The sequence below is a fragment of the Oncorhynchus kisutch genome, unplaced genomic scaffold, assembly GCF_002021735.2.
Source record: "Oncorhynchus kisutch isolate 150728-3 unplaced genomic scaffold, Okis_V2 scaffold2556, whole genome shotgun sequence".
NCBI classification, from domain to species: Eukaryota; Metazoa; Chordata; class Actinopteri; order Salmoniformes; family Salmonidae; genus Oncorhynchus; species Oncorhynchus kisutch.
In genome coordinates, this window is record NW_022264501.1 from 1 (window position 1) to 17950 (window position 17950).

At 47.4% G+C, this 17950-nt stretch overlaps 1 protein-coding gene across 2 annotated transcripts; it reads right to left on the minus strand.

Moving 5' to 3' along the window:
• Nucleotides 1-4792: 4792 nt before the first annotated feature.
• Nucleotides 4793-17629, minus strand: LOC109887052 (fatty-acid amide hydrolase 2-A). 2 transcript variants are annotated; one of them, XM_031819763.1, is made up of 11 exons: nucleotides 17267-17628; nucleotides 16095-16177; nucleotides 14767-14903; nucleotides 14068-14277; nucleotides 13412-13531; nucleotides 8994-9129; nucleotides 8765-8882; nucleotides 8085-8204; nucleotides 7870-7981; nucleotides 6785-6973; nucleotides 4793-6605 (listed from the first exon to the last, which is right to left on the minus strand). In XM_031819763.1, the coding sequence occupies exons 1-11, from the start codon at nucleotides 17456-17458 to the stop codon at nucleotides 6376-6378; spliced, it is 1647 nt and encodes a 548-aa protein (XP_031675623.1). In that variant the 5' UTR covers nucleotides 17459-17628; the 3' UTR covers nucleotides 4793-6375. The 2 variants fall into 2 exon arrangements, with proteins under 2 accessions (XP_031675623.1, XP_031675624.1); XM_031819764.1 differs by lacking the exon at nucleotides 13412-13531 and having other exon boundaries at nucleotides 5999-6605; nucleotides 17267-17629.
• Nucleotides 17630-17950: the final 321 nt, after the last annotated feature.

The window sequence follows — 17950 nt, forward strand, 5'->3', positions numbered from 1 at the left end:
ACAACCCCTACAAATCAGCCGGGCTAGACAATCTGGGACCCTTTCTTTCTATTATCTGCCGAAATTGTTGCCACACTGCAACCCTATTACTAGCGACTGTTCAAACCTCTCTTTTCATTGTCGTTCTGAGATCCCAAAGGATTGAGAAAGCAGTCTGTCGGATCATCCCCGCTTCTTCAAAGGGGGGACACTCTTGACCCAAACTGCTACAGACCTATATCTATCCCTACCGTGCCTTTCTAAGGTCTTCGAAGCCAAGTCAACAAACAGATTACCGACCATTTCGAATCTCACCATACCTTCTCTGCTATGCAATCTGGTTTCAGAGCTGGTCATGGGTGCACCTCAGCCACGCTCAAGGTCCTAAACGATATCTTAACCGCCATCGATAAGAAACATTACTGTGCAGCCGTATTCATTGATCTGGCCAAGGCTTTCGACTCTGTCAATCACCATCTCTCATCGGCAGACTCGACAGCCTTGGTTCTCAAATGATTGCCTCGCCTGGTTCACCAACTACTTCTCTGATAGAGTTCAGTGTGTCAATCGGAGGGTCTGCTGTCCGGACCTCTGGCAGTCTCTATGGGGGTGCACAGGGTTCAATTCTTGGACCGACTCTCTTCTCTGTATACATCAATGAGGTCGCTCTTGCTGCTGGTGAGTCCCTGATCCACCTCTACGCAGACGACACCATTCTGTATACTTCCGGCCCTTCTTTGGACACTGTGTTAACAACCCTCCAGGCAAGCTTCAATGCCATACAACTCTCCTTCCGTGGCCTCCAATTGCTCTTAAATACAAGTAAAACTAAATGCATGCTCTTCAACCGATCGCTACCTGCACCTACCCGCCTGTCCAACATCACTACTCTGGACGGCTCTGACTTAGAATACGTGGACAACTACAAATACTTAGGTGTCTGGTTAGACTGTAAACTCTCCTTCCAGACCCATATCAAACATCTCCAATCCAAAGTTAAATCTAGAAATTGGCTTCCTATTTCGCAACAAAGCATCCTTCACTCATGCTGCCAAACATACCCTTGTAAAACTGACCATCCTACCAATCCTCGACTTTGGCGATGTCATTTACAAAATAGCCTCCAATACCCTACTCAACAAATTGGATGCAGTCTATCACAGTGCAATCCGTTTTATCACCAAAGCCCCATATACTACCCACCATTGCGACCTGTACGCTCTCGTTGGCTGGCCCTCGCTTCATACTCGTCGCCAAACCCACTGGCTCCATGTCATCTACAAGACCCTGCTAGGTAAAGTCCCCCCTTATCTCAGCTCGCTGGTCACCATAGCATCTCCCACCTGTAGCACACGCTCCAGCAGGTATATCTCTCTAGTCACCCCCAAAACCAATTCTTTCTTTGGCCGCCTCTCCTTCCAGTTCTCTGCTGCCAATGACTGGAACGAACTACAAAAATCTCTGAAACTGGAAACACTTATCTCCCTCACTAGCTTTAAGCACCAACTGTCAGAGCAGCTCACAGATTACTGCACCTGTACATAGCCCACCTATAATTTAGCCCAAACAACTACCTCTTTCCCAACTGTATTTAATTTTTATTTATTTATTTATTTTGCTCCTTTGCACCCCATTATTTTTATTTCTACTTTGCACATTCTTCCATTGCAAACTACCATTCCAGTATTTTACTTGCTATATTGTATTTACTTTGCCATCATGGCCTTTTTTGCCTTTACCTCCTTCTCACCTCATTTGCTCACATTGTATATAGACTTGTTTATACTGCATTATTGACTGTATGTTTGTTTTTACTCCATGTGTAACTCTGTGTCGTTTTTATCTGTCGAACTGCTTTGCTTTATCTTGGGCCAGGTCGCAATTGTAAATGAGAACTTGTTCTCAACTTGCCTACCTGGTTAAATAAAGGTAAAATAAATAAATAAAATAAATAAAATAATAAGTTGCATGAAGACTCACCTTGAAGACCTCTGAAAAGAACCCTGACCCGATCTTCTCACATACGAAGTCATCGATGCGCGCCAGGCTGGAAACGGCACTCCGCAGTGCCCGGTACGACGAGGGCCTGATCCGATTGGGCGCTGTGAATACCGTGCAGCAGGGGCTCGGCAGCAACCTCCGCATCGCTACTTTCGTCGTGCTCCATCACAGCGGCGCTTTCACAGAGAGACACGTGCACGTTTAAACCGCAGTCCGGCATCCACGCGCGGTTCCCATCGCCTCGGAATGGCAAATGTCCTCCGTCGTGCGAGGGGATTAATTGGTTGTTGAAACCTCGGTAGAGATCCCGTGTCGGCTGTTAAGGTCCTGATAAATCAATCGGGAAAAGGAATAGGCTTTCCCTTCTCCTCACTAGATCAGCATCGCCATCACCTCTTGTCTCCCTCTCTTTCCACTCATTCAGTCCTCATGCGGAATCCAGCGTTCGGTGCGTGAGGAGGCTTGGTTCACTTCGTCATCCCGTTAACGGGTGATACAGGCACTGAACGGTACCGTCCTCGCTGCTGACGGTGGAGGAGGTGCATGCAGCCGGTTCCTTCTCCTATAGCCAGCCTATCACAATGTCTCAGTCGATGCAGGCTCGTCCTAGCGGCGATGGGAACCTATTGCTGCATGCAAAAAGACCACAGCTGTCACTGTCAGGGAGAGAAGGAAGTCGTTTAGAACAGCCTATTCGTTATAGTTTATAGTTCATCCAAGTCAAAGGGAAAACCTTCAACTATAGTCAGCCATTCCCCCTCTTGTTAATTTTTCTATCGCACTCTTTCAGCACCACCTCATTGCAATATATTATTCTGAATATGGTCGGCTACAATTAATCAACACTAGCTACATTGTAGCCCTATTATTAATACCGATCCTACGGGGTGTTCATAGGATCCAATGTTGCTTGTAGCAGACGGCCGCTACTAAAGCACCTTGTGTGGCGATAAGCCATGCCCTCAGCTGCCCGCTCCTCTCCACTTGACAAATAGAGCTGGTGAATTAAGCTGACTGACATAAACAGCGAAAATATTAATTGTTGCAAGACAGATCATCAAAATAAAACGAGCTTGATTGCACTTTCCATCAGACACTGTAGTGTTAATAATGGAAGAGCTCGCTCAGAATACAACCGTAAATTCATTACGGGGGGGATTTCTGCCTGGACGATTGCTATAATGGCCGAATAAGCCGGATATCCAACGGTTTACCTGTCTTTGCAAAGCAGTATCGGATGATGTAGGAATTGTGTTGGCTTCTCGGTCAAAACAGTCACAATAAAATAATCGATCGTTACAATAACTGCAGATGGTCTATCGACGGTAAATCTACCGTGGATTTCGATCCGTTTCTTGGTCTGATTCCCAGTGCCGTCGATCTCTCAACCATAATAATAATGTTCTCTTGAAGCGCTTCTAAACGAGCTCTCTGATTGGACGACACACGGGGCGGGGCCTGAGAGAAAATAACGTGAAGCGGAAGTGTCACTGCAATGACACTTTTTTCTTTCTAATATTGTATTATTCTGTTCCACTGTGCCACTGCTGCTTTTACTGTACACGCTGGAACTTGAAGCAATGGTGCCCCTCGCTGAAAACCCTGATGATGAGCTCAAACTACTGCAGATATTCAAACATATGGTCAGGTTAAAGATTCTGGAAATAAATATGTTTCTAAGCAAATTCATACTCTTTTGACATTAAAGCAAGTAGCAGAATTTGAAAGCTCATTTGAATAAAACATATTTTATTGCATATTTAACTGTTGGGATGTCAGTGGACATTCAAAACAATGCGTTTGTGTATAGGCTGCATTTTTCCTTATCCTTGGCACATAAAAACCTTAGGCTACAGGACAAAACAAAAGCACCATAGCTTCCACCAGGATGCAAAACATTACCTCACTGAGCATGACAAATTCCCCCGACCATCCACATCAGATTGTAATGAGCACATGAAAGTCTGACAGCTCAAAGTGAAAGATACTTCTAATGCCGCGTTCAAAACAACTGGGAACTCGGAAAATAGACGAGGTCAAATCATGACGTCAGAAAGTCGGAGCTCTAGAATGATTTTTACCCAGTCGGAGCTCGTTTGTTTTCTGAACCCGGTTGGTTTGAACGCACTGAGGTCGGAAGTCGGAGAATTCTGAGTTCCCAGTTGTTTTGAAGGCGGCATAAATCCACGGCCCTGAGTGATGACAGATTCCTATTATGGGACTGGTGTGTGCGTGGTGAATGAGGACATCATTGCGTGATTTCATTCTGAATCGCAACACTCCAATATGTGATGATTTAGTCACAGGAACCAACGTTTTCCCTAGCCACCTTGCTTCTACATCTGCATTGCTTTCTGTTTGGGGCTTTAGGCTGGGTTTCTGTATAGCACGTTGTGACATCAGCTGATGTAAAAAGGGCTTTATAAATACATTTGATTGAGAATACAAACAAAAGCTGAATCGACTAGCTCAGGTTCTCCATTTCTCTTTCAATCATAGATCTGAACGGCACACCACCTTTGCAATGACAACCGGACATTCTATGCTATTGATAAAATGTAATTGGAGCATAGACTCCCCCCGGTGGTCAAATTGAAGAAGACATTGTCAGCAGAAAAGATTAGCCTACATTTCTGAGATTGTGGGTCGGTTTCCCGGATACAGATTAAGGACACTCTTGGATTTACAAGCATGCTCAATGGCTTAATCTGTGTCCGGGAAACCAGCCTGAAGTGTACCATTGCTGCTACAGGGAAATATAATGGTCCGTTTCACAGAGAAAATGTCAAAAACACACTTAGGAAATACAATGTTGTCCTCAGTATAATGTACATTTTATTATAATATTTGTTCTGGCATAATTGTAGGACAGTAAACATTGACATTTAATATGAAACATTATCAACGATATCCTTTCAAATGATCATAATGTGCACATGTCTTTATACAGTAGATCACGTTAACTTGTTGAATAAAGCGCCAGTCATTGAAGAGATGTGGTATATCACATCACCCATCAATTACCCGTCATTTCAACATGGACTACACCATAACACATGACATTCTCATAATACCGTCTCTCTCCAATCAGGTTCCAACATCTCGTTAGTGGTGGACAAATACAGTGTAGAGAGAAAACCTTATTGGACATTACACAACAAAACCCTGACGCAACATATAGCTGTCGGACAGTCACCACCTGCATCCCAAATGGCACCCTATTCCCGATATAGTGCGCTACTTTTGACCGGGACCCATAGTAGTGCAATATGTAAGTAGTGCACTATGAAGGGAATAGGGCTCTGGTCAAATGTAGGGCACTATGAAGGGAATAGGGCTCTGGTCAGATGTAGGGCACTATGAAGGGAATAGGGCTCTAGTCAAATGTAGGGCACTATGAAGGGAATAGGGCTCTGGTCAAATGTAGGGCACTATGAAGGGAATAGGGCTCTGGTCAAATGTAGGGCACTATGAAGGGAATAGGGCTCTAGTCAAATGTAGGGCACTATGAAGGGAATAGGGCTCTGGTCAAATGTAGGGCACTATGAAGGGAATAGGGCTCTGGTCAAATGTAGGGCACTATGAAGGGAATAGGGCTCTGGTCAAATGTAGGGCACTATGAAGGGAATAGGGCTCTAGTCAAATGTAGGGCACTATGAAGGGAATAGGGCTCTAGTCAAATGTAGGGCACTATGAAGGGAATAGGGCTCTAGTCAAATGTAGGGCACTATGAAGGGAATAGGGCTCTGGTCAAATGTAGGGCACTATGAAGAGAATAGGGCTCTGGTCAAATGTGGGGCACTATGAAGGGAATAGGGCTCTAGTCAAATGTAGGGCACTATGAAGGGAATAGGGCTCTGGTCAAATGTAGGGCACTATGAAGGGAATAGGGCTCTGGTCAAATGTAGGGCACTATGAAGGGAATAGGGCTCTAGTCAAATATAGAGCACTATGAAGGGAATAGGGCTCTGGTCAAATGTAGGGCACTATGAAGGGAATAGGGCTCTGGTCAAATGTAGGGCACTATGAAGGGAATAGGGCTCTAGTCAAATATAGAGCACTATGAAGGGAATAGGGCTCTGTTCAAATGTAGTGTACTATATAGGGAGTCATTTGGGACACAAGCCAGGAACACACAATGACAGGACACATAAAGGCTCTTTGGACAAGCATAGGGCACTTTGTGACGAAGACACAACAGACATACTGTAGTGGACGAGTGACTCAGTAACCTGGCGACAGTCTGTTGTTAAAGAACGAATGACAAGGCTGGACGACTGACAGGACGGCATGTGCAAACAGACAGTGTGAGTGTGTCTGCCTGTCTGTGTCAGTGCATACATTCCTCTGTCTTCTAGGACTGTCATTCATCCCAGAATAAACATCTCTGTATATTCACGATGCAGTCGTTGACGCCCCGCGCCAGGTATCTAGCTGGGTGGTGGCCGTGGCGATGCTCCCTGGGTCTCTCCAACCGCCGAAGGTCTTCTCCAGGAACACAGCGGTGGCCAGGGAGAGACGGTCCTGCTGCTTCCCCACCACCAGCTGCAGTCCCAAGGGTAAACCCTCCTCGCTCAGCCCCAACGGACACTGGGTCACCGGAAGGCCCAGAATGTTAAAGATACCTGTGAGGGATGAGAGAAGGGTACCGTGTCAGAGCTGATAAAAATGTGGAACTGTACTTCAGGCAATGGCTGTCGTTTAGGGTTAGATATTTTCCTGACCAGGTAAAGATCATACGAGGCTCTGCAAACTACTGCCTACCTTCCACCACTGACACCAAGCTAGCTAAAGCACCACTGACCAGTATAGGAGAAGTTGAAGGGGGTGAAGAGGGGATGGTGGTGTTTGGGGGCGAGGTGCGGGTGAGAGGGGTAGAGCAGCACCCCGTCTGTCCCCAACAGTTCCTCCAGGTCCTTCTGGAGAGACTCCTTCTGCTGCAGGATCAACTGGGTCGGCTGGGACCTCTGGAACATCTCTACCAGGACCAGACCTGAGAGAGAAGGTAGAGAGAGAGGCAGAGAGAGAGAGAGAGAGAGAGAGAGAGAGAGAGAGAGAGAGCGAGAGAGAGAGGCAGAGAGAGAGAGAGGCAGAGAGAGAGAGAGGCAGAGAGAGAGAGAGAGGTAGAGAGAGAGAGGTAGAGAGAGAGAGGTAGAGAGAGGTAGAGAGAGAGAGGTAGAGAGAGATAGAGGTAGAGAGAGAGGTAGAGAGAGATAGAGTAGAGAGAGATAGAGGTAGAGAGAGGTAGAGGTAGAGAGAGGTAGAGAGAGAGAGGTAGAGAGAGAGAGGTAGAGAGAGGTAGAGAGAGGTAGAGAGAGGTAGAGAGAGGCAGAGAGAGGCAGAGAGAGAGAGAGAGGTAGAGAGAGAGAGGTAGAGAGAGGTAGAGAGAGAGAGGTAGAGAGAGATAGAGGTAGAGAGAGAGGTAGAGAGAGATAGAGGTAGAGAGAGATAGAGGTAGAGAGAGGTAGAGGTAGAGAGAGGTAGAGAGAGAGAGGTAGAGAGAGAGAGGTAGAGAGAGGTAGAGAGAGGTAGAGAGAGGTAGAGAGAGGTAGAGAGAGGTAGAGAGAGTGGCAACGAGAGGGAAAAGGACAGTCATTTGTATGTACCAACACACTCCCAGTCTGACGTGGGTAGGGACCAGTGAAACATCTCTACCAGGACCAGAACTGAGAAGAGTTCTGGTTATTTCATTTACAACAATGTGCCCCACTTTGAAGAGCACTGAGTTAAATGAAAGACCATATAACATTATCCCAGTTACAGACAACATGACATAGTAGACAAGGGAGAGAGAGAAAAGGAGGGAGGAACAGAGAAGTAGGGGAGGCCTACTACATGTCCTTAAACAATCACACACCATCACATAACCAACACATAACAATCACACACCTATAGCAGCCACGGTGTGCTTGGAGAGTCCCACAGTCCACTTAGCCATCTCCCATAGAGGCCACACCTTCTTCCCATGGTCAGACATCAGCTCTGCAAACGATGTGGGCTGCTGTTGGACGAACAGGCATATAGACCATTAAGGCAATACTATACATTCAAGCACTCACCATGCACTCAGAGACGAGCAAAAACTCACACAAATAGATACACACCTTTCCATCCTTCCCCGGGGCTCCCATCATCGCACTCCAGATCTGGAAGGAGTATTTGAGCTGAGGAATCTTCAGCTGCTGAACTTTGACCCCCAGGTCTGCCTCCAGACGCTCTACCACCTGGGGAAGACATGGTGACACTGAATTCTCTAATGTTCTCTCCCTCCCTCTCTCTATTTCCATCTTCTAATCTTCCTCTGTCTCTCCTGATTCAACCATTTCCCTCATCTCGTATCTCCTTCTCTCTCTCTACCTCCTTTGCTCCATCTCCCCCTTTCTTTCTCCAACTCACCCTCCTCTCTCTCTCACCCTCCTCTGAGCCAGGACTAGCTGCTGGTCGACAGGAGACACCAGAGGAACTCTCCTGTCTCCCTCCCCTCCTCCCCCTCTCTCTCTCTTACCCTCCTCTGAGCCAGGACTAGCTGCTGGTCGACAGGAGACACCAGAGGAACTCTCCTGTCTCCCTCCCCTCCCCTCCTCCCCCTCTCTCTCTTACCCTCCTCTGAGCCAGGACTAGCTGCTGGTCGACAGGAGACACCAGAGGAACTCTCCTGTCTCCCTCCCCTCCTCCCCCTCTCTCTCTCTTACCCTCCTCTGAGCCAGGACTAGCTGCTGGTCAACAGGAGACACCAGAGGAACTCTCCTGTCTCCCTCCCCTCCTCCCCCTCTCTCTCGCTTACCCTCCTCTGAGCCAGGACTAGCTGCTGGTCGACAGGAGACACCAGAGGAGAGCCTCCATCGTGAGGAACAGAGAAGAACCGTAGTCTCTTCAGATCCACCTCAGACGACAGAGACAACCTGCAGAGGGGGAGGCAGAGAGAGAGAAGACATGGTCATATCTGGGTGTTATTAACGTCTAGTCAATGTTCATCTGTGCATGTTGTCGTTTTTGTTGTTGCCCCTCTGTACCTGTCAGCGTTGGCTCCTCCCATAACTCTGAGCATGGGCAGCAGGTCCTGGGCGTAGCGACACATTGGGCCTGTACACAGGAAACCAGGCTGCTGCCCCGAGGCCGGGGGGAACTGACCCACGTTAGATACTACACCTAGAGAGAGAGAGAAAAAGAGAGAGAGAGAGAGGTGAACTGACCCAAGTTAGATACTACACCTATACTGTAGAGAGAGGAGAACTGACCCACGTTAGATACCACACCTATACTGTAGAGAGAGGAGAACTGACCCACGTTAGATACTACACCTAGAGAGAGAGAGAGAGAGAGAGAGAGAGAGAGAGGAGAACTGACCCACGTTAGATACCACACCTAGAGAGAGAGAGAGAGAGAGAGAACTGACCCACGTTAGATACCACACCTACAGAGAGAGAGAGAGGAGAAGTGACCCACGTTAGATACTACACCTACAGAGAGAGAGAGAGAGGAGAACTGACCCACGTTAGATACTACACCGACAGAGAGTGAGAAGAGAACTGACCCACGTTAGATACTACACCTACAGAGAGAGAACTGACCCACGTTAGATACTACACCTACAGAGAGAGAGAGAACTGACCCACGTTAGATACTACACCTACAGAGAGAGAGAGGAGAACTGACCCACGTTAGATACTACACCTACAGAGAGAGAGGAGAACTGACCCACGTTAGATACTACACCTACAGAGAGAGAGAGGAGAACTGACCCACGTTAGATACTACACCTAAAGAGAGAGAGAGGAGAACTGACCCACGTTAGATACTACACCTACAGAGAGAGAGGAGAACTGACCCACGTTAGATACTACACCTACAGAGAGAGAGAGAGGAGAACTGACCCACGTTAGATACTACACCTACAGAGAGAGAGAGAGAGGAGAACTGACCCACGTTAGATACTACACCTACAGAGAGAGAGAGAGAGAGAGGAGAACTGACCCACGTTAGATACTACACCTACAGAGAGAGAGAGGAGAACTGACCCACGTTAGATACTACACCTACAGAGAGAGAGAGGAGAACTGACCCACGTTAGATACTACACCTACAGAGAGAGAGAGGAGAACTGACCCACGTTAGATACTACACCTACAGAGAGAGAGAGGAGAACTGACCCACATTAGATACTACACCTACAGAGAGAGAGAGGAGAACTGACCCACGTTAGATACTACACCTGTCTAGAGGGAGAATAATGGACAATATCAGTAGAACACCCAGAAACACACACACACCTGCAAGCAAACAAACACACACAAAGGACGTGTGTTCATGTATGTTGATGATTCAACCATATATACATCAGCAACCACAGCTAATGAAGTCACTGAAACCCTTAACAAACAGTTGCAGTCTGTTTAGGAATGGGTGGCCAGTAATAAACTGGTCCTGAACATCTTAAACTAAGAGCATTGTATTTAGTACCAATCACTCCCTAAGTTCTAGACCCCGGCTGAATCTGGTAATGAATGGTGTGGCTGTTGAACAAGTTGAGGAGACTCAATTACTTGGTGTTCCCTTAGATTGTAAACTGTCATGGTCAAAACATACAGATGCAATGGTTGTAAAGATGGGGAGAAGTCTGTCTGTAATAAAGAGACACTCTGCTTTTTGACTCCACAAAGAAGGTCCTGCAGCCTCTAGTTTTGTCTTATCTTGAGTATTGTCCAATCATGTGGTCAAGTGTTGCAAAGAAAGATCTAGTTAAGATGTAGCTCATTGTAATCAGAGGGCTGATATAAATACTATGCTGCCAGTCTCTCTTGGCTAATAGTTGAGAAGAGACTGACTGCATCACTTCTTCTTTTGATAAGAAACTTTGTGTTGAAAATCCCAAATGGTTTACATAGTCAACTTACAGTGCATTCGGAAAGTATTCAGACCTCTTAACCTTTTCTACATTTTGTCACGTTAGAGCCTTATTCTAAACCAGATTAAATAGTTGGTTTCCCCTCAACAATCTCCACACAATACCCCACAATGACAAAGCAAAAACAGTTTATTTTTCTTTTTTATGTTTGCTAATGTATTAAAAAATAATAATAATAATAATAATATCTGAATTACATAAGTATTCAGACCCTTTACTCAATACTTTGAGGCACCTTTGGCAGTAATTACAGCCTTGAGTGTTCTTGGGTATGACGCTATAAGCTTGGCACACCTGTATTTGGGGAGTTTCTCCCATTCTTCTCTGCAGATCCTCTCAAGCTCTTTCAGGTTGGATGGGGAGCATCACTGCACAGCTATTTTCAGGTCTCTCCAGAGATGTTCGATAGGGTTCAAGTCCGGGCTCTTGCTGGGCCACTCAAGGACATTCAGAGACTTGTCACGTAGCTACTCTTGCGTTGTCTTGGCTGTGTGCTTAGGGTTGTTGTCCTGTTGGAAGGTGAACCTTGGCCCCCGTTTGAGGTCCTGAGCACTCTGGAGCAGGTTTTGATCTCTCTGCACTTTACTCTGTTCATCTTTCCCTCAATCCTGACTAGTCTCCCAGTCCCTGCCGCTGAAAAACATCCCAACAGCATTATGCTGTCATCACCATGATTCACTGTAGGGATGGTGCCAGATTTCTCCCTCTATGACTCTTGGCATTCAGGCCAAACAGTTCAATCTTGGCCACAGCACCTCAGCCACGCTCAAGGTCCTAAACGATATCATAACCGCCATCGATAAGAGACATTACTGTGCAGCCATATTCATCGACCTGGCCAAGACTTTCGACTGTCAATCACTACATTCTTATTGCAGACTCAACAGCCTTGGGATCTCAAATGATTGCCTCGCCTGGTTCACCAACTACTTCTCTGACAGAGTTCAGTGTGTCAAAACGGAGGGCCTGTTGTCCGGACCTCTGGCAGTCTCTACACAGGGTTCAATTCTCGGGTCGACTCTCTTCTCTGTATACATCAATGATGTCGCTCTTGCTGATTCTATGATCCACCTCTACGCAGACGACAAGATTCTGTATACTTCTGACCCCTCTTTGGACACTGCGTTAACTAACCTCCAGACAAGCTTCAATGCCATACAACTCTCCTTCCGTGGCCTCCAATTGCTCTTAAATACAAGTAAAACTAAATGCATGCTCTTCACCCGATCACTGCCCGCACCTGCCTGCCCGTCCAGCATCACTACTCTGGACGGTTCTGACTTAGAATACATAGACAACTACAAATACCTGGGTGTCTGGTTAGACTGTAAACTCTCCTTCCAGACTCACATTAAGCATCTCCAATCCAGAATTGGCTTCCTATATCGCAACAAAGCATCCTTCACTCATGCTGCCAAACATACCCTCGTAAAACTGACCATCCTACCGATCCTCGACTTCGGAGATGTCATCTATAAAATAGCCTCTAACACTCTACTCAAAAAATTGGATGCAGTCTATCACAGTGCCATCCGTTTTGTCACCAAAGCCCCATATACTACCCACCACTGCGACCTGTACGCTCTCGTTGGTTGGCCCTCGCTTCATACTCGTCGCCAAACCCACTGGCTACAGGTTATCTCCAAGTCTCTGCTAGGTAAAGCCCCGTCTTATCTCAGCTCACTGGTCACCATAGGAGCACCCACTCGTAGCACGCGCTCCAGCAGGTATATCTCACTGGTCACCCCCAAAGCCAATTCCTCCTTTGGTCGACTTTCCTTCCAGTTCTCTGCTGCCAATGACTGGAACGAACTGCAATAATCTCTGAAGCTGGAGACTCATATCTCCCTCACTAGCTTTAAGCACCAGCTATCAGAGCAGCTCACAGATCACTGCACCTGTACATAGCCCATCTGTAAACGGCCCATCTATCTACCTCATCCCCATACTGTATTTATTTATTTAAAATGCCACCAGGGGTCTTTTCACAGTCCCCAAATCCACAACAAATTCAAGAAAGCGTACAGTATTATATAGAGCCATTATTCAATGGAACTCTGTTGCTCAAATGAACAGCAAACCTGGTTTAAAAAGCAGATAAAGCAACACCTCACGGCACAACGCCTCTCCCCTATTTCACCTAGATAGTTTGTGTGTATTGTATTGACATGAAGGCTGTGTGCCCTTTTTAAATGGATGTAGTTCTGTCCTTGAGCTGTTGTTGTCTAACGATGTTCTGTATTATGTTTCATGTTCTGTGTTGGACCCCAGGAAGAGTAGCTGCTGCTTTAACAACAGCTAATGGGGATACTAATAACATACCAAATATTAAAATACACACACATCTGCAATTAAACACAACCACACGCACGATTAGAAGGAACTGGCCCCGTTACAACCTACAGAGACAGCAGATTGGTGTGAGTGTCTCACACACACAGGACGTGTCTCTCTACAACGCGGGGATAGATACAAACCTCCATGTACACAACACTCACACACAGGTGTCAGACTGGATGCCCTCACCTGATGTTGGCTTGTGGCCGAAGATGCCATTGAAGAATGCTGGGATGCGAATACTGCCCCCAACATCTGAGCCAACCCCTATCACGGAACCACCGCCCCCCAAAATACTGCCCTCCCCTCCTGAGAGAGACAGACAGAGAGATAAAGGTCATACTAGATGGTAGTAACAATATATTGAAGGTTGACAGTAAAGGTAACATTCTATTATCTGCTCCATTCCACCGTATTCCAAACATTCCATTCCACCGTATTCCAAACATTCCATTCCACCGTATTCCAAACATTCCATTCCACCGTATTCCAAACATTCCATTCCACCGTATTCCAAACATTCCATTCCACCGTATTCCAAACATTCCATTCCACCGTATTCCAAACATTCCATTCCACCGTATTCCAAACATTCCATTCCACCGTATTCCAAACATTCCATTCCACCGTATTCCAAACATTCCATTCCACCGTATTCCAAACATTCCATTCCACCGTATTCCAAACATTCCATTCCACCGTATTCCAAACATTCTATTCCACCGTATTCCAAACATTCTATTCCACCGTATTCCAAACATTCCATTCCACCGTATTCCAAACATTCCATTCCATTCCATTGGATTCCATCCATTCCATTGGAGAATGACAGCGGTGTAACTAACCGGAGCTTCCGCCTGGTATCCTCTCCAGGTCGTATGGGTTGTTGGTGATTCCATACAGGCGGTTATGGGACTCAAGCCACATGCAGAGCTCACTACAGTTAGTCACCCCCAGAGGAATGGCCCCTGCCCTCTTCAGCAGAGCCACCGGGGGAGCGTCCGTTGCCGAAATCACCCCCCGCCGTGACACCAGCCCTGTGGAGTTAGGCATGCCTGGGGAGAAGAGAGAGAGAGAGAGAGGGGCAAGAGAGGGAGAGGGATGGTAAATGGGGACAGTGAACAAGGCATTGGAACAAACAAGGCTTCTATTTCAACTGTAGTAGTTCAGTAGGTTTCCAATTTCAGCAGGTTTAGACCTTGAGAGTGAGGGAATGGCACAGAGACAGATAGACTTTAGCAACAAACGTTGCATCAAGGACAACCAGTAGGGAAAGAACACTGATTGCAGCACAGGCACAACTACAGGTCAGGGTATTGGCCATGTTGATCATATTATCCTCACTATAAGTAGCATTAGTAGCCTGCCCTGGACGCAAGACTCCATACTTTGGCACCAAACGTTGCATCAAATATTGAAATACAACAGACAGCAGTACTGCTGCAGGTCAGGGCAGTGACCATGTTTACCAGAGTACCAGAGTACATAGAAATAAAGTGACTCTATTCTAACCATCATTAGAAGGAGTAGCATTAGCAGCCTACCCTGGAGGGAGAAGGCCTCTTTGACAGTGAAAGGGACACCCAGTAGAGGAAGCCTGTCCTCCAGAACATCCTCTCCTCCTGTCTCCTCCTCTATCAGCTTATCCACCTGGGCTGCCTCCTGCAGGGCCAATGAAAACCTGAGAGAGATGGGTGGAGGGATGGAGAGAGAGAGGGGTGGTAGGAGGGGCGGACAGAGAGAGAGAGGGGTGGTAGGAGGGAAGGACAGAGAGAGAGAGGGGTGGTAGGAGGGAAGGACAGAGAGAGAGAGGGGTGGTAGGAGGGAAGGACAGAGAGAGAGAGGGGTGGTAGGAGGGAAGGACAGAGAGAGAGAGGGGTGGTAGGAGGGAAGGACAGAGAGAGAGAGGGGTGGTAGGAGGGAAGGACAGAGAGAGAGAGGGGTGGTAGGAGGGAAGGACAGAGAGAGAGAGAGAGGGGTGGTAGGAGGGAAGGACAGAGAGAGAGAGAGAGGGGTGGTAGGAGGGAAGGACAGAGAGAGAGAGGGGTGGTAGGAGGGGCAGACAGAGAGAGAGAGGGGTGGAAGGAGGGGCGGACAGAGAGAGAGAGGGGTGGAAGGAGGGGCGGACAGAGAGAGAGAGAGAGAGAGAGAGAGGGGTGGTAGGAGGGGCGGACAGAGAGAGAGAGAGAGAGAGAGAGAGAGAGAGAGAGAGGGGTGGTAGGAGGGGCGGACAGAGAGAGAGAGAGAGGGGTGGTAGGAGGGGCGGACAGAGAGAGAGAGAGAGGGGTGGTAGGAGGGGCGGACAGAGAGAGAGAGAGGGGTGGTAGGAGGGAAGGACAGAGAGAGAGAGAGAGAGAGAGAGAGAGAGAGAGGGGTGGTAGGAGGGGCGGACAGAGAGAGAGAGAGGGGTGGTAGGAGGGGCGGACAGAGAGAGAGAGGGGGGTGGTAGGAGGGGCGGACAGAGAGAGAGAGGGGGGTGGTAGGAGGGGCGGACAGAGAGAGAGAGGGGGGTGGTAGGAGGGGCGGACAGAGAGAGAGAGGGGGGTGGTAGGAGGGGCGGACAGAGAGAGAGAGGGGGGTGGTAGGAGGGGCGGACAGAGAGAGAGAGGGGTGGTAGGAGGGGCGGACAGAGAGAGAGAGGGGGGTGGTAGGAGGGGCGGACAGAGAGACAGAGAGAGAGGGGTGGTAGGAGGGGCGGACAGAGAGAGAGAGGGGTGGTAGGAGGGGCGGACAGAGAGGGAGAGGGGGGTGGTAGGAGGGGCGGACAGAGAATAGGAGGTAAGAGATAAAGGGAGGATGGGAGTGTGGCTTGACTTGAAATGCACAGTGAAAGTAGGTGTCCTCTCTCAATCTCACACACCCTCTCTCTTACCTGTCCTTGACCATTGCATTGATGAGAAGGTTAATCTCTTGGATGCGGTCTATGTAGGTCTGTACCACCTCCACACTGGTTACCTGAGCGAACAGGGGCAATTATATCAATTACAGTCTGATTCATCAAGATATGCTGTGCCCCAAATGCCACCCTATTCCCTGTTAGTGCACTACCTTTGACCAGAAGTAGTGATTTACATAGGGAATAGGGTGCCATTTGGGATACAAATATGATCAATCCAAAAAAGAAATGAGAAGCACAACGGTGAATATTTAGGATGAATATGTCTATTCTCGTACTCTGTAAACACTGTAAAAAGCTATTCTGAGAGTACAATTGGCAGGATGTATAGAGACATTTTCCAGATGTTCAAAGCACTGTAACGTTACATAGCAGAGAGAGAACGGGAGTCGGGGAAAGAGTTCCTATTGTCTCTGTCTCTATCCCAAAATGGCACACTATTCCCTTTATAGAGCACTACTTTCAACCAGAACCCTCTGGGCCTTGGTCAAAAGTAGTGCACTATATAGGTCACCAGTTGCCATTTGGGATGTAGCCTCCTCTGACTACAGTGACCTTTGTGCAGGTGAAGTCAAGTCCCCTCCGGTGGCTCTACGTGGCCCCCTGCCACTATTGTTTACGTTCTAGAAATAAATCCCTCTCAACAGGGAGCCCGGCTCAACCATCAATAGCCACACAAATCTGTGTCCCAACTGGTACCTTATTATGTAGTGTACTGCTTTTGAACAGAGCCCTGTATGGAATAGAGAATCAAACTACAGTATATCCTCTGGGATGTGACAGGATGTGTTTGAAAACACAACCAACTTGAATGTATTTTATATGAAATGCTAATTCAATAGGCTAATTTATTCAAGTAGGCCCAGAGTAATACAACTACTATTAGGTACGAAGTACAGTAAACTACTATGTCAGTAAACTACTGTCGTGAGTTATTACTAGCCTACATATCCCAGCATTCGTCAGTGCCACCGAGTCACCTTGCAGCATCTTTCTCTTCCCTAAACATTCCGAGCTACGATGCATAATAAAACAAGCAACTGGCAGTTCTTCATTTACCCCGGACATTTCTATATGACTACACGTTATGTCACGATCTACCTGGTGGCATTTAACTACCTAACATCACTTTAATAAAGTTCACCTGCCTCTCTCCGTCGAATCATGCGGGCGAGCCGCATCGCGGGGACCCTCAATAGTGGGTTGGTGATTGGTGGGAGCCTCCTCACCGACCTGTCGGCTCCCCGCCGCTGAGCGAGCAGCTGGAAGACGGCAAACAGCATCCCGACCGCTACCCGCAGTACCGAGGCCAGGAACCGTTCGAACCGTGTCAGCGCCATTACTACCGATAGCGGAAGACTAGCTATTTCGACATGAGATTTCGGGTGCCAGAATTTGCCGTGCTACTAAAATAGATCCACTGCTCAGTCTCTATCCACTCTCCCAGAATGCAACGGGGGTGCTGTAATAAAATGAACCTCTGCCTCTGCTAGCGGCAGGTGTTATGTCAGACTCAAGTTTCTTGCATGAAAGTTAACCGGAATTTCCGTAGGGGACCCCATACAATCAGATATGTATTATCACCGCTACGGAAGAAAGACTGCAGTCAGAGTGCAGTATAACTACAGTATGCATAAACACTTTTTTTTACTGCAGTAATTTTGCAGTGTAACTGCAATTAGAGTGCAGTATAACTGCAGTTCAACTGCAGTACAATGCAGTTATCAACTGCAGTTGAACGCAGCAATTACTGCGTCCAAAATACCACAGTCGACTGCAGTTACTGCACTTCTCAAAACTACAATTTGTTGTTGTTGTCAGCGCACAATCAC

Excerpts from the sequence above, each read along its gene's own strand:
- LOC109887052 (XM_031819763.1), bottom strand. The coding sequence starts at position 17,458 with ATGGCGCTGACACGGTTCGAACGGTTCCTGGCCTCGGTACTGCGGGTA. Across the intron at positions 14,904-16,094 it reads AATGCAATGGTCAAGGACAG|GTTTTCATTGGCCCTGCAGG; the intron begins GTAAGAGAGAGG and ends CATCTCTCTCAG. Across the intron at positions 13,532-14,067 it reads GATACCAGGCGGAAGCTCCG|GAGGGGAGGGCAGTATTTTG; the intron begins GTTAGTTACACC and ends TGTCTCTCTCAG.